Source organism: Mustela putorius, unplaced genomic scaffold, assembly GCF_011764305.1.
Source record: "Mustela putorius furo isolate JIRA1106 unplaced genomic scaffold, ASM1176430v1.1 tig00000876_pilon_pilon_pilon, whole genome shotgun sequence".
Taxonomy (NCBI): Eukaryota; Metazoa; Chordata; class Mammalia; order Carnivora; family Mustelidae; genus Mustela; species Mustela putorius.
In genome coordinates this window covers 6,273,186-6,287,016 of record NW_025421506.1, presented here as the reverse complement: position 1 = coordinate 6,287,016, position 13,831 = coordinate 6,273,186, and the positions used below count along the sequence as shown (strand labels likewise).

Below are 13,831 nucleotides of genomic sequence, written 5' to 3'. Positions count from 1 at the left end.
TAAATCCAGACTTGCTTTGAGTGTGTTGTGATTTCAGAGAAAAACAAGAAATAAATAGATTACTGGTTTCCAAGTTCTCTCTGATTTGTGTATTTTATGTGTCTGATAACCACCAGTCCTAATTACAACGGACATTTCTAGAACACAGTAACTGATACAAACACTTCATTTTTGTATCTTCAAGCATTCAATTTTTAGTTCAACAGAAGAATTTGTATAGCCCATTAGTTTGTTACTAGGTTTTATATAAGACTAAGTAGGTCACCACTGCTTTGTCAAAGCTATTTAAAAATAACTCCTGTGTTTTATAACCAGGGCTGCCTGCTGTTCTTGACTCTGAGGGACACCTTTCATATCATATTCTAAATGAATGGGGTCCCCTGGAGTTCTATGACGCAGCAGACTGTGGTTATAACACTCACTCCCTCAGGTGTATGTCTTGAATGTCAGGGCAGCACAGGAAATGAGAATTGCAAATCGGTTGCTCATGGATCAAATAGGCCTTCAACAACATCTCAAGTTTTATGTGACTTGTATTTTCAGAGGCAAAAGAAACCTGGGTTTACTTTCTTATATAATGAAACATGGTGGCTTTCTGAGAATTTTGAGAACGAAGCAGTAAACAAATTCAGAGATTAATTAGTATACCTTTTTTTCCCTATCTTAGGCAACAAGGTATGGAACTTAATTTTTTGGGGGGGTTTGAGTCCAGTGATAAATGGAGCTGATTGGGTTCATTACCATAGGCTTTGAGGCAGTTCCATCAGGCCTCAGATTAGGCAAGTAATGTTCAGAGGGAGTGCTCAAGAGATGGAGGGACAGCAAAAATGGAAACGAACCCCTTCCGGTTGCAGTTATAGTTCCTGCCGGATGGGCCCCTGGGAATTGCTAATGTAGGCAGGCCTAACTGTCCTGATCCTAGGGCTCCCTTCTCTCCTTTAAAAGGAGAGGTGAAAAACTTAGCCTTGGAAATGGTCTACTCTAACATTCTATAGCAGTTTCCATTATTTCTCAGCTTAGTTTGTTTTTTTTTTTTTTTTTAATCAGATACTACATCCAAAGTCTAATTAATTAGCAGGAACTATAGGCCAAGTTTGTTTTTCTGTCTATATGTAATTTTATTTGATGGCTTCTGATTTTCAATTTAAACATTTTTTTGTTGGTGGCTGATTTGGAATATTACTGCATATATAAAACATTTATAAATATAATTAAGACTTAATTTTAATGCAGCTTTTAATAGGCTCTCCTTATGAATAGAGATTGCCTACAAATTACATTTTCTTGTATCATTCTGTTAGGAACATCTGTAGTTCAAATAGCATGACATATATTGAGTATTTTGAATTCAAAGAAATATAATTCATCATGGTCTTAGAATTTAAATAACTATTTTTAAAAACAGGGGCTTTTTGTTTGGTATTGTAGCCTATTTTTCATTCATATTTCCGTAGTTTAAATTTTGAAAGTTGAGTTTTTAGAGTCACCCCCTTATGAACCAAGAATACTTTGCTGATTGACAATTCTTGCTTATACAGAAAGATGAAAAGTACAATGAAGAGAATGTAGTCAATAGTAGTATATAATAACGTTGTATGGTGACCGATGGTGACTACATTTACTGTGGTGAGCACTGGGTAATACCCAGAGTTGTCAAATAATTATGTTGGACACCTGAAACTAATAAAACATTGTAAGTCAACTGTACTTCAATTAAAAATTCTTGATTATATACTGCTTGGCAAGGAGATCATCAACCAGGGAACACTTCTCAGGGGCCACCAGCTGGTTTTTGTGTCAGAAACTAGATACTCTGCTTATTTTGCTTACGTGATCTGCCCGCTGCAATTCAGAGTGAGGCCACAGAACAGAAATTTTATGGTTTTTCTTCTTATTGAAAGAAGAATTTTTTTCAAAATTTTGAATTTTGAGTAGTATCAAGAACGTTAAATCTTTTAATTCAAATTCAAAGGAATTTGAAAGTGAAAATGTTTATGAAGCGGCGGGATTTACTTAGAATAGGCTGACCTACAGTTTTCTCCTTTTTTATTTATTTAGGGATCATTGCTTGGGCATTAGATTTGAAGGCTGAATGGTATTGAGCTAATAAGTTTAGTAGCATTACTTTGAAAACTTCTTTTATTTAGCTCTGCATGGATAGGATGATTGATGAAGGAAAATTTTTAAAAATCAAATCTCATTAAAATAAATATTGTTATAACTAATTTTCCAGATAATGGAAGCATTTAAAACACATAATCTACCTTCTTTGAAAACTAGTAAGTGGAACAAAATCTAAATATAATAATGCTCTTTTGGGGTACCTCCTGAAATTTTAATTAGGAAATTGTATTGAAAATTGTTTTCTTATTTACATCTTTATTAAAAGCTTTCCTTTGGATTTTAGGCAATGCAGTATGACTTCCTTAATTTCAACTCATTTAACCTTGATGAATATGAACACTATGAAGTAAGTTTTCAAGGATATTGCTCCTTTATTCATGTTTTACTTACAGAGGTAATATTCTTGTTTTTTAAAGAAGTGAATGATTTAGATGTGTATAGAATTAAAAAAAAAAAATTCAGGTCTTTATCCTCTTACCCCTAGTTCAGTAGTTCCAGTTCTTAATGGTGATTTCTGCATTTGATGCATCTTTTCAGAGTTGCATGAATGTGCTTATAGGCATTTTCCTTCAATTTTCTTTTTTTTTAGTGTTGATGATTGTCATATAGTGATTAAATGAGAAAATCATAAAACCCTTAACATAGGATCTGATGAGATGAGTAGTCATTATATATCTAATTACCTCTGGAAAAAATATTTTTATCATCTTTTATTGATATGAAGTCAAGACAGTATTGGTTGCAAGTTACAGAAAGTAAATAGAAATGGCTTAACTAAAAAAGGAAAATTTATTGACTTACATAAATAAAACATCTAGGAGCAGGTATAACTTCATGCATGACCTGATTAATGTACTCCAGTATTTTAAATTAGGCTAAAGCTGCCCAGTAGTGATAAAAATGGTGACCAGCAGTTTTGATTTATTCTCTCGGCAAAGTCATCAGAAAGGACCCACAAGTTCCTCATTGGCCTGCCTAGGTCGTGTCCCCAGCCCTAAACCAGACTGTGTTTCTGATGAGGGTGGTTGGTAGGTGGGCCATCTTGGTAGTTGGAGTAGAGTGCTGGGATCAGCCCTATCAAACCACCCAAACAAAAAGAGAGAGAATAAAGTCTAGGAAAGCAAAGCAATAGATGTCCTCTACATTTTTAAATGTAGTGTATTTTTTTTTTTTTTTAAGAATAAGTAGTTTGGTTCTACCATTCTGCCCTTTAAATAGATAGTAAGATGCTTTGCTGAAGGTCTCTTTAGCATGAGTCCTCATGGAATCTTGTTTCTTTATGCTACTGTGGTTACCTTGAGCAGACTTTCTCACTCATAACCGAGTGATTCCACAGATAGCACTCTATGCAGCAGTATCTGGAATCCTCGGAAAACTGCCCTTTCACAATCGATTTCTAGAGTAACTATTATTTTAAACTGTTAGGTATAACCGAATTGTTTTAATAGTTACAATTAGTCACTACTGTGATATACAAAGATCTAAAGCATAGCTCAGGGGTGCCTGGGTGGCTCAGTGGGTTAAAGCCTCTGCCTTCGGCTCAGGTCATGATCTCAGGATCCTGGGATCGAGTCCCGCATCGGGCTTTCTGCTCGGCGGGGAGCCTGCTTCCTCCTCTCTCTGCCTGCCTCTCTGCCTACTTGTGATCTCTCTCTGTCCAATAAATAAATAAAATCTTTTTTTTTTAAGATTTTATTTATTTATTTGAGAGAGAGACAGTGAGAGAGAACTTGAGCGAGGAGGTCAGAGGGAGAAGCAGACTCCCCATGGAGCTGGGAGCCCGATGTGGGACTCTATCCCGGGACTCTAGGATCATGACCTGAGCTGAAGGCAGTCGTCCAACCAACTGAGCCACCCAGGCGCCCTAAATAATATCTTTAAAAAAAAAATAAAGCATAGCTCAGGATTGATTCATTCAGCCCAACCATATCTTCTCTGGAATGGGAGTACATATCTGAAGTAAAATATATATGTAATTTGCATCTTAAACTAGTAAATATAACTTAATACCATTATTTTTGTGCTTATTCTCATAAAATTAAACATTTAAAATAAAAAATACTTTCTCCTTTTAGGCAAGTAAAACTAGTTAGACTGCCAGTTGGTATCCTTCAGTGGAGCAGAGTGGTGTCTTTATGTTACTTAGGAGTAATATAGGTGCTAATTAGTCTCCCTCTCACTAATGCAGAAATTGCAGTGTTGCGGGGAATAGCAAGGTTGCCGACAAAAGCTGTTTACTTTCAGTGAAACTGCATTGAGACCCAGGGAACTGTTTACGTAGCTACAGACCTTGGGTCGTTTTGTTCAGTCTCTGGTATATTTAAAAATTTTGGATTCCTGTCTTTCTTTGATTCCATGATGCCCATTTTTTCCCCATTTTAACTTCTCTGAATTCAGGGTGCATCTTACATACAATCTGTGATGTCTGCAAATTCAATGAAATCTAATCACAGTTTCTCATTAAAAACTCCAAATTTCTGGTTTCATTTCAAAATTGAAATATCTGGGCCCATTCTCATTCCTGCTTAGGCCTTTTTAGTGTGGAACATGGGCTCATTAATTCCCCTCACTGATAATTAAGTAAATTGGATTTGGATTACCTGACTGGCTTATAAATACTCAGGCAACTCCCAGTTTATTTCTTCCTTGTTCTTGAGTGCACATATGTATACCCCAGTTGTAAAGCTAATTGATCGTGTTTTTATTGCTAGTTTTTTTTTTTTTAAGATTTTATTTATTTATTTGACAGACAGAGATCACAAGTAGGCAGAGAGGCAGGCAGAGAATGGGGTGGGGGGAGAACAGGCTCCCTGCTGAGCAGAGAGCCCAATGTGGGGCTCAATCCCTGGGCCCTGAGACCATGACCTGAGCCGGAGAAAGAGGCTTAACCCACTGAGCCACCCAGGCACCCCTTATTGCTAGTTCTCTCCTTTTCCACTATCAAGTATCTTCCCTTTCCTGCTTAAATCTTTGTGTATCCATTTCTATTATTGTTAAAGTTTAGCTATATTTATCTTATAATAATTGTTATGGAAACCTAGTTGAAAGAACTTAATAAAAGGAAGTAAAGTGTTTTAAATTTCAGTTTATATTTGTGTCTTTTTCTTGGGATATACTGTAATCTCACTGTACTTATAGTTTCAAATTTCCTGGTGGGGTTAGTGCAAATTTCTCTTACTAAATAGCTAACAAAATGATGGAAGTGTGTCTCTCTATGAGTAAAGTGTAAATATGGAGAAATTAAGAATTTCGTTGAAGGAGTCAAGATTGCTCATATTGGAAGACAGTCATTCAAGGAAAATAGAGAAGCTTCTGGATTCACTCATAGTAAAAAAAAAAAAAATGCTTTCTTATTAAGTAGAAGTAACCACATGAGAATTTATGTGGACAAAATAACCAAAATATGTAGTTATATTTTAGGTAGCAGCAGTCAGCTCTATTTTCCAAAGCTGACTATCCCAAAGAAATGGTATCTTAAGAAAAGCGATTAGGACGAGGAGAAGTTAACTTACTGTTCCCTGGGAATACTCATAGCAGGCTTAATTTTAACTTTCTTGTCTCCTGGTCATTTATATACAGTTTTGTGCTAAAAAAAAAAATGGGTTTGAAGTCCTTCAGACAGTCAGTATTGAGAAGGGATGTGGACAGGAGATTAAGTCTAAAAATGAATTGTACTGATATTCCCTTTGCAGAAAGCAGAAAATGGAGATTTAAATTGGATAATACCAGACCGATTTATTGCCTTCTGTGGACCTCATTCAAGAACCAGACTTGAAAGCGGTATGTGAAAATAGGGAACCTAGTATAATTTTGTTATTGTAAGAAGTATCCATCCTGTATTTTCCTTTGGAAGAAGCCAAAGAGTTAAACCATGCTTGTCTGTCTTAACTATTTAAATAAACTTGGTAACTTTAGTACATCATTCTGCCTGGCTTTTAACTTCTTAAATTAGTGTTTGCCAGTTATAATGAAATTGGTATTCAATCCCTAGTCCAGATATTCTTTCCACCCAATTATAAGTAAAATGGTTATCTGTTGTTTTCTTTCTGCATTTGACAGCATCTGGTGAATTTCTTTATGTAGGTTACCACCAACATTCTCCTGAGGCTTATATTTCATATTTTAAGAATCACAACGTTACTACCATTATTCGTCTGAATAAAAGGATGTATGATGCCAAACGCTTTACAAATGCTGGTTTCGATCACTATGATCTTTTCTTTGCGGATGGTAGCACCCCTACTGATGCCATTGTCAAAGAATTTCTGGATATTTGTGAAAATGCAGAGGGTGCCATTGCAGTGCATTGTAAAGGTATGTTTCCAGGGTTGGTTAAAGAATGGTGCATGTGTGTATGTTTAGAAACACACCAGCCCCATTTAGATTATAAGCCAGGATACATGAAGCTGCCCTTCTTGTACTTTAAGTAAGTTGCTTTTTTCTTAAAACCACTTTGAGGTACGACTGACATTAAAAAGCTGTGCATATACAGAATGCTTTTAAAACCCTAATTTCATGTGAAAAGTATAATCTAAATTATATTCATTGGTAACCCTACAAAACCTTATCACACTGAAATGCATTCATTTAGAGGTGCCTGGGTGGCTCAATCGGTTAATTGTCCAACTCTTAGTTTTGGCTCAGGTTATGATCTCAGGGTCATGAGATCAAGTCCCATGTCAGTCTCGTGCTTTGCAGGGAATCTGCTTGAGATTCTCTCCCTCTTTCTCTCTTGATGTCCCCTGCTCTCGCACATGCATGCACTGTTTCTCTAAGTGAACAAAATTTTTTAAAAAAAGAGACATGCATTCATTTATCCCTTAAATACCTATTCAGTGCCTTTTGTTTGATATGTTCTAGAATATGTCAGTGAGAAGAGCAGACTCTGAGAGCCTTTCTTTGTGGAGCTTATAGTCTAACAAGTTCCTATGTTTTCAGCAGCTATAAAGCAGTGCCTTGGCACTTAATAAGTGTTTACTGAATAAATGATTGTGTATGAAGACATTGTGTGGTATACTAGAGTTTATTTAACTTCTCCCCCATTTAATAATGGAAAAAAGCAACCAGATAAGAGGATCAGTAAAGAAATCGAGGATTTGAACAACACGGTAAATCAACTAGAAATAACAGACACCTTAGAACACTGCCCCCCAACAAGGGAATACACATTTGTCTCAAGTACAAAGAGGCCATGGTAGTAATGGTTGCACAGCAGTGAGCTGGTTAATACCACTGAAATGTACACTTAAAAATGGTTTAAAAAGGGGCGCCTGGGTGGCTCAGTGGGTTAAAGCCTCTGCCTTCAGCTCAGGTCATGATCCCAAGGTCCTGGGATCAAGCCCCGTGGCGGGGGGGGGGGGGTGTCTCTGCTCAGCAGGGAGCCTGCTTCCCTTCCTCTCTCTCTCTCTCTCTCTGCCTGCCTCTCTGCCTAATTGTGATCTCTATCTGTCAAATAAATAAATAAAATCTTTAAAAAAAAATGGTTAAAATGATCTTCAGATACTGACCATAAAGAAACTGAGATCTTTGAATTATTGAACAAAGAATTTAAAACAGCTGACTTAAAAATGCAGTGAGCTAATAGGAAACAGAAAAAAACCGGGAAAATAATGCATGAACAAAAATGTTAAAGTGGTAAACTTTATGTCATGTGTACTTTACCACAATTTTAAAAAATAAATAATTAAAATCCAACACTGGTTATTTCATTTTTAAAATTATAATAAGCAGTTGAGGTTATTCTCACCCTCATTCAGGGTGGTTCTGCACCCCCCAATAGACATTTGGCAGTGAATTCTTCCCTAGCGCACCCTGTGGAACCTGACAATTTAAGTACATCTAAAATACAATAGTGGGACACCAGTAGGGTAGGCAAAGAGAAATCAGGTAGAGAAATCGGAAGAAAGGTCTGACAGGTCCCAAGCAAGTCCAAAACCTGGCAAGGCAAATGCTGTTAGATCTTAAGGCCGAGACATAATGTTCTGGTTCCTTCCCTGTAACGCAGGCCCCATGGGTAGTGGCGGTGCTCCTGAGGTGGTGGGCAGGAACAGCCTGACCCACTGACCATGGATCCGGCCCTACCCTTTGAAACCCAGCCTTGCCCCCAGGCTTATATTGGCAGTGACAGCCTTGTTGGTCCCTTGGGGCTATGCTTCCCTTTTCTTCAAGGATGAGGCATGTTTTCAGTAAGAGATTTCTGTTAGTTCTGTTAGAATTCCAGAAACTTGAAAGCCTTCCTTTATTTCATCCTGTGTGTATCTCCTTTAATTCAGACCGGCAGTGTGCCTGCTTGGTATAATCAATCCCAGCACTGTTTTTGGCTTCTTCTGAGATGGCTGATCAGATCCATAGGTAATCACTTTATGGAATGGGTCATAGACCATTCCCTTGGTGTTCTCTCCAGAACATACTTTCTCACTATTTGCAATATGAATAGGCCTAGAATTTCCTAAATGTTTAGTTTCTGTTTTTCTTAACAACTTTTTATTCAGTTCATCTGTCTCCTCTCACGTTTTACTTAAGGAGAAACCAGGCTGTACTTCAACAGTTTGCTTATAGGAGTGCCTGGGTGGCTCAGTGGGTTAAGCCTCTGCCTTCGGCTCAGGTCATGATCTCAGGGTCCTGGGATCGAGCCCCACATCGGGCTCTCTGCTCAGCAGGGAGCCTGCTTCCTCCTCTTTCTCTGCCTGCTTCTCTGCCTACTTGTGATCGCAGTCTGTTAAATAAATAAATAAAATCTTAAAAAAAAATAGTTTGCTTATAAATCTCCTTTTCTAAATATCCAAGGTTGTCATTCACAAGTTATACCTTACATAAAGCACTAAAACAATTTAGTCAGGTTTCCCCTATCCCCCAACACACACTTTCTAACAAGGTTTCCAGTAACATGTTCCTCATTCCCATCTCAGTCAGAACCAGAATCACCATTAACACCCGTATTTCTACCAACAGCCCCTTCAGTGTGGTCTTAAGTTTTTTCCAACATTGTGCCTTAAAACTTCCAGACTTTTACAGTTCCGACTCCAGAGCTCCTTCCCATTTTTACATATGTTACAGTAGCACAGCATTTTGCAAGTACCAAAATCTGTCTTAAGTGAGGGTTTTCCAGAGAAATTAGAACCAATGGGCTGTATATATAAAGAAAGAGGTGTATTATAAATAATTAGTTCATGTGAATATGGAGACTGACAAGTACAAAATCTGTCGTGTGAGTTGGCAGGCTAGAGACCCAGGAGAGCCGAGGTTGTAGCTTAAATCTGAAGGCAGGCTATTGGAGAATTCTCTCTAGCTTGGGGAAGCCAGTTTTTGTATTCTCTTCAGACCATCAACTTGATTGGATGAGGCCCACCCACATTATGGAGGGTCATCTGCTTATTCACAGATCTAAATGTCAGTCTCTTCCAAATACACCTGCCAGGCTGACATACAAAATTAGCCATCACAGGAGGTAATGATATAGTCTAGATGAGAGTAAAGGTGGACAAACAGAAATAGAGGTAAAAAATCCATGTGAAAATGGGAATAAAAGTAAAGTAGAAAAAACTGCTGGATGAGGGAAGAAGTGTAAAAGTTTAAGCTCATGCATTTGGAAAGATGGTGGTACCATTAACAGAAAACTCAGAGTAGAAAACTGTACTCATTGAGAATCATCACTTGGAAAAAGTGATTTTCACTGTTGACTACATAGAACTATGTGGGGGATGTTAGCAATCTCCATGTCCAGGCTATATCACATACCAATTAAATCTGAATTCTGGAGGTGAGACCCAGTGTTTTTTAATACCCTTCAGGTAATTACTATGTGTATCCCAACTTGAGAACCGCTGTTGAGGGAAGCAGAATCATGGGAAGCCTTCTAAAAAATTGTACCTGCCCAACACAATTCTGGAGTACATGAGACCAGGTCCCTTTGGTTTGTTTCTTTTTCTAGCTGGCCTTGGACGAACAGGCACTCTAATAGCCTGCTACATCATGAAGCATTACAGGATGACAGCAGCTGAAACTATTGCTTGGGTCAGAATCTGCAGACCCGGCTCAGTGATTGGACCACAGCAACAATTTTTGGTGATGTAAGTAGACAGAGAACTTTGGTAATTCCTCAGGGGACACTTGGGTCTGGAAAATGATGGGAAGTAGGATTTTTCTTAGTCTCCAGTAGCAATAGGTAGTCTGTAGGACAGAGTCATTTGTGTGTGTCTTTGATCTTTCTGGAAAAGCTGTATTTTGATGATGTTATTTAAATGCTCTAGGAAACAAGCAAACCTCTGGTTGGACGGTGACTATTTTCGTCAAAAGTTAAGGTGTCAGGAGAATGGAAAACACAGAGCAGCTGTCTCAAAACTCCTCTTGGCTGTTGATGACATTTCAATCAATGGGGTCGAGAATCAAGACAAGCAAGAACCTGAACTGGTAATCGAACCATCCTCATCACGCTGTTGTCATTGTTTTCAGTGCTGTTGAGGACCTTATAGGGTACGGGGAAATTGTAGATAAAAATAATAAAGTACATTTTGAGGGATTATCGTCATACTTTTTTTTTATACTTATAGCCCCCTCTAGGAATTTTTTATTCAAAATAGTTAAGATAAGGTCATATGTCCATTAAACTAAAATTGTTTGTTTGCTTACTAGGCACCAGAAAAATGAGGTATGTGAAGTAAGCTCTTTAGATGAACCTAGTGACATTTCCCCGTGTGCCTCCCCACCACCTTCCCATTTTGCGATAGTTAATTTGGGGAACTAGTTGTTTTCAGTTGGGAAATATTAAAGAATCAGGAGTTTAGAGGGTAGGGGTACTATAGTGAGTGGTGGTATGTGGATTGTGAAATTTTATGAAGACTGGTTCATTACTGAAAACCCATGATGCCTCCTCACAGTCAGTATGTTTTGTAACAAGAATGCTGTTGGGTTCAGTGTCTGTAAAGTCAACTAACTGTTGGTTGTCTTGAAATGCGACCTGTAGCTTTATTTTGAAAGCAGCAAAATTTTTTAGAGTTCAGCAGTTTATTTGTATGTGTCTATGTGGATAAATGCAGGTGCTATGCTTTACTGCCTTAATACTTGCAACTTAAGTCACTAGCTCAGTGTTTCTTTACTTATACAGTACAGTGATGATGACGAAATCCATGGACTGACACAAGGTGATAGACTGCGAGCCCTGAAAAGCAGAAGACAGTCAAAAACAAACGCTATTCCCCTCACGTGAGTCTGGTTTCTTTTGTGTGGTTGATGTTATGTAATATGTATAGGAGGTCCTTCGTGAGCATTTTTTCCCTGTTTTTCTCCATAGTCGCATGCCCATTATGCTACTTCAAAATGGTTATTGGCATTATTTAAAACCCAGGGTTGTTGCCTAGGAAGCTCTCGGCTGTCCTTTATCTCCATCTTGTGTTGTAACCTCTCTAGGCTGTGTACATAGGAAAGCAGTACCGGGAATGCTTTTTCTCCATGGATAATCACCACGGGCCATCCTCAGGAGAGTGGCAGCAGATATAAACCACAGAATAACAGATTTGTCCAGAGTTGCTGAAATTGTGTATTTCCTTAAATTCACTACCATATTATAGACCATTTGTTTGGATATGGTAGCATTTAATCAGGGATGACATTGTAGCTTTATGTTCTATTATTTTAGGGCAATAATGAACTAGATTAAATAAGAATTTTGTATTTTTCATTTGAGGAGTTAGAAGAAGAAGGTTTAGTATGGGATAGGAAGTTGTATAGTTAGTGTGTATATGCTCACCTGTACTTGATTGTATAAGTGCTAGTTGGGATTCAACCTCATGGACCATCTAGGATTGTTAGAAAAATATGTAAAATTTAAAGACTTGGCCATTGCACTTTTTTCTAGTATATTCTTTAGTATATGCTTTCATTTATGCTATTGGATTCCTTCCTTACAGTAACCTTTCTTTTCATTGTGGGGTACCACATTTCCAGTTATGTCCTTTTTTTTTTTTTTTTGGTGGGGAGAGAGAGAGAGAGAATCTTAAGTAGGCTCCATGCCCAGTGTCATGGCCCTGAGATCATGACATGAGCCAAAATCAAGCATCAGACCCTTAACCGACTGAGCTGCCCAGGCACCCCTCTGGTTATGGGGTGTTTTTTTTGTTGTTGTTATTTTGTTTTGTTTTATCTGATTTGCGGGGGGGGTGATGTAGACATGTCATTTTGTTCAGTAATCATCTTGTAATACAGTAGGGACCTAATGACATCATAAACGTTCATGGCAGAGAAGAACAGGCCTTCTTTTTAATTCACAGTGGTTCTTCACTGGCACCTCCTTGTTATCTAAAGTAGAATTACAGAGAGGCATGTGTCGTCATGGGCCCCTGCCTTGAGATGTTTTTAAAAGACACACAGAAAAGAACGCAGTTGAAAAGGGCCATGTGAAGGACACGTGTCCGTGTGGACTACAGGCGTTCACTGGGCCTTCTCCAGTGTGGGGCAGCTGCATTTCACTGAGGAAGCTTTCAGAATGGTGCCTTTTGTGTCATTTATGTAACTCCAGATGCCATTTTGATTTTAATTTAGAAAATCTTGATCTAAGGCCTTGATGGTTCTTTTTATTTAGAAATATTGTAGTCCCTCCAGATAATCCTCCTGAGGCCAAAAGAGGCGTGATAGGTATAGGTACTCACCTCAAACAGTGTTCATTCTTCCCTGAGCATTTGAGTCTCCCGGGAGCTTATCAGAATGTAGATTATGGTTTTGGGCCTGGGGTGTGGTCTGTGACCGCACTGCTGGCGAGCTTCCAGGTATAGCCCGCACGGCTGGTCCAGGGCTTTGCTTCATAAGCCCTAGAAAATGGGTGATTTGTGGGTTGCTTTTAGTTGTGCTCAGGTTTTTTATTTTGTTTTTATGAATCTGCAACATCAATTTATTTCTCAAAAGCTTCTGATGAAAAGTCAGGTTGGGAGTTGGGATGGGAATTCTGCTTAGTCCAAAGTTCCTGCTAAATAGGGCTTCTAGGAAATTTCCTTCAGTCACTCTGAGTCTGCTACATTGCAAATATGTATTCCAGAGAGTTCATGTCACTTGCTGCGCTTTTCTACAGATGAGACCATTAAAGTTCCTTTAATAGCTGATAGATTTGTGGCATTATAAAAGAAAGCAATGAATGAGGCCTAAAATTCTAAATACCATCGGAAACCAGAAGGCGACACTAGACGTGATCACATTCACCTTTGCGTGTGAGGTGTCCCAGAGTGAAAATACTTATAAGAAGGAAAGTTAGTGAAAAAATACTTAGTACTGGTGATTCTTAAAAGCAAGTTTATAGTACTCAAAAATAGCATTCCAATTATTGTTTTCTATTTTACAAACAGTATTTGGGGGTGGGGGGGTAAAGTTAAAGTTGTTAGATACTATAAAGTAGTCCTTTTCTCAGAGAGTCTGTCTGATCCCAACTACCACGAAGACATTAAATCTGGTAGCACCGTGACCTTGACGGGATCTGTGGGACGTGACGGCAAGTATATTGTTGTCTGTGCTAAAATAGATTTGGTAGATTTTATAACTTCATCCATGCTGCCTTTCTGCATAGTGCTCATTTCTGTCAGTGTTAAATGAAATAGTGCATAAAGAGTCCATTGTAGCCTACCTGGGAATAAGGTAAAAATATAGATCTAATTTGCTTTAAATCTTCCTTAGCAGCACAGTATGGATGGGTGTGCTCTCATCATTGGAAAATAATTCTTATGCC

The 13,831-nt window shown here is 38.2% G+C and overlaps 1 protein-coding gene across 18 annotated transcripts in view; it reads left to right on the top strand.

Moving 5' to 3' along the window:
- Positions 1–13,831, top strand: part of CDC14B (cell division cycle 14B) — a 105,849-nt gene that overhangs the window by 73,675 nt on the left and 18,343 nt on the right. For 12 of the 18 annotated variants that reach the window (XM_045086120.1, XM_045086127.1, XM_045086119.1 and 9 more), the window contains 6 exons: positions 2,408–2,470; positions 5,817–5,904; positions 6,184–6,438; positions 10,055–10,193; positions 10,374–10,533; positions 11,228–11,325. In XM_045086120.1, coding sequence (XP_044942055.1) covers positions 2,408–2,470; positions 5,817–5,904; positions 6,184–6,438; positions 10,055–10,193; positions 10,374–10,533; positions 11,228–11,325 — 803 coding nt within the window. The remainder of the gene's footprint in view (positions 1–2,407; positions 2,471–5,816; positions 5,905–6,183; positions 6,439–10,054; positions 10,194–10,373; positions 10,534–11,227; positions 11,326–13,831) is intronic. The other 6 variants (XM_045086116.1, XM_045086125.1, XM_004777408.3 and 3 more) reach the window with 1 other exon arrangement.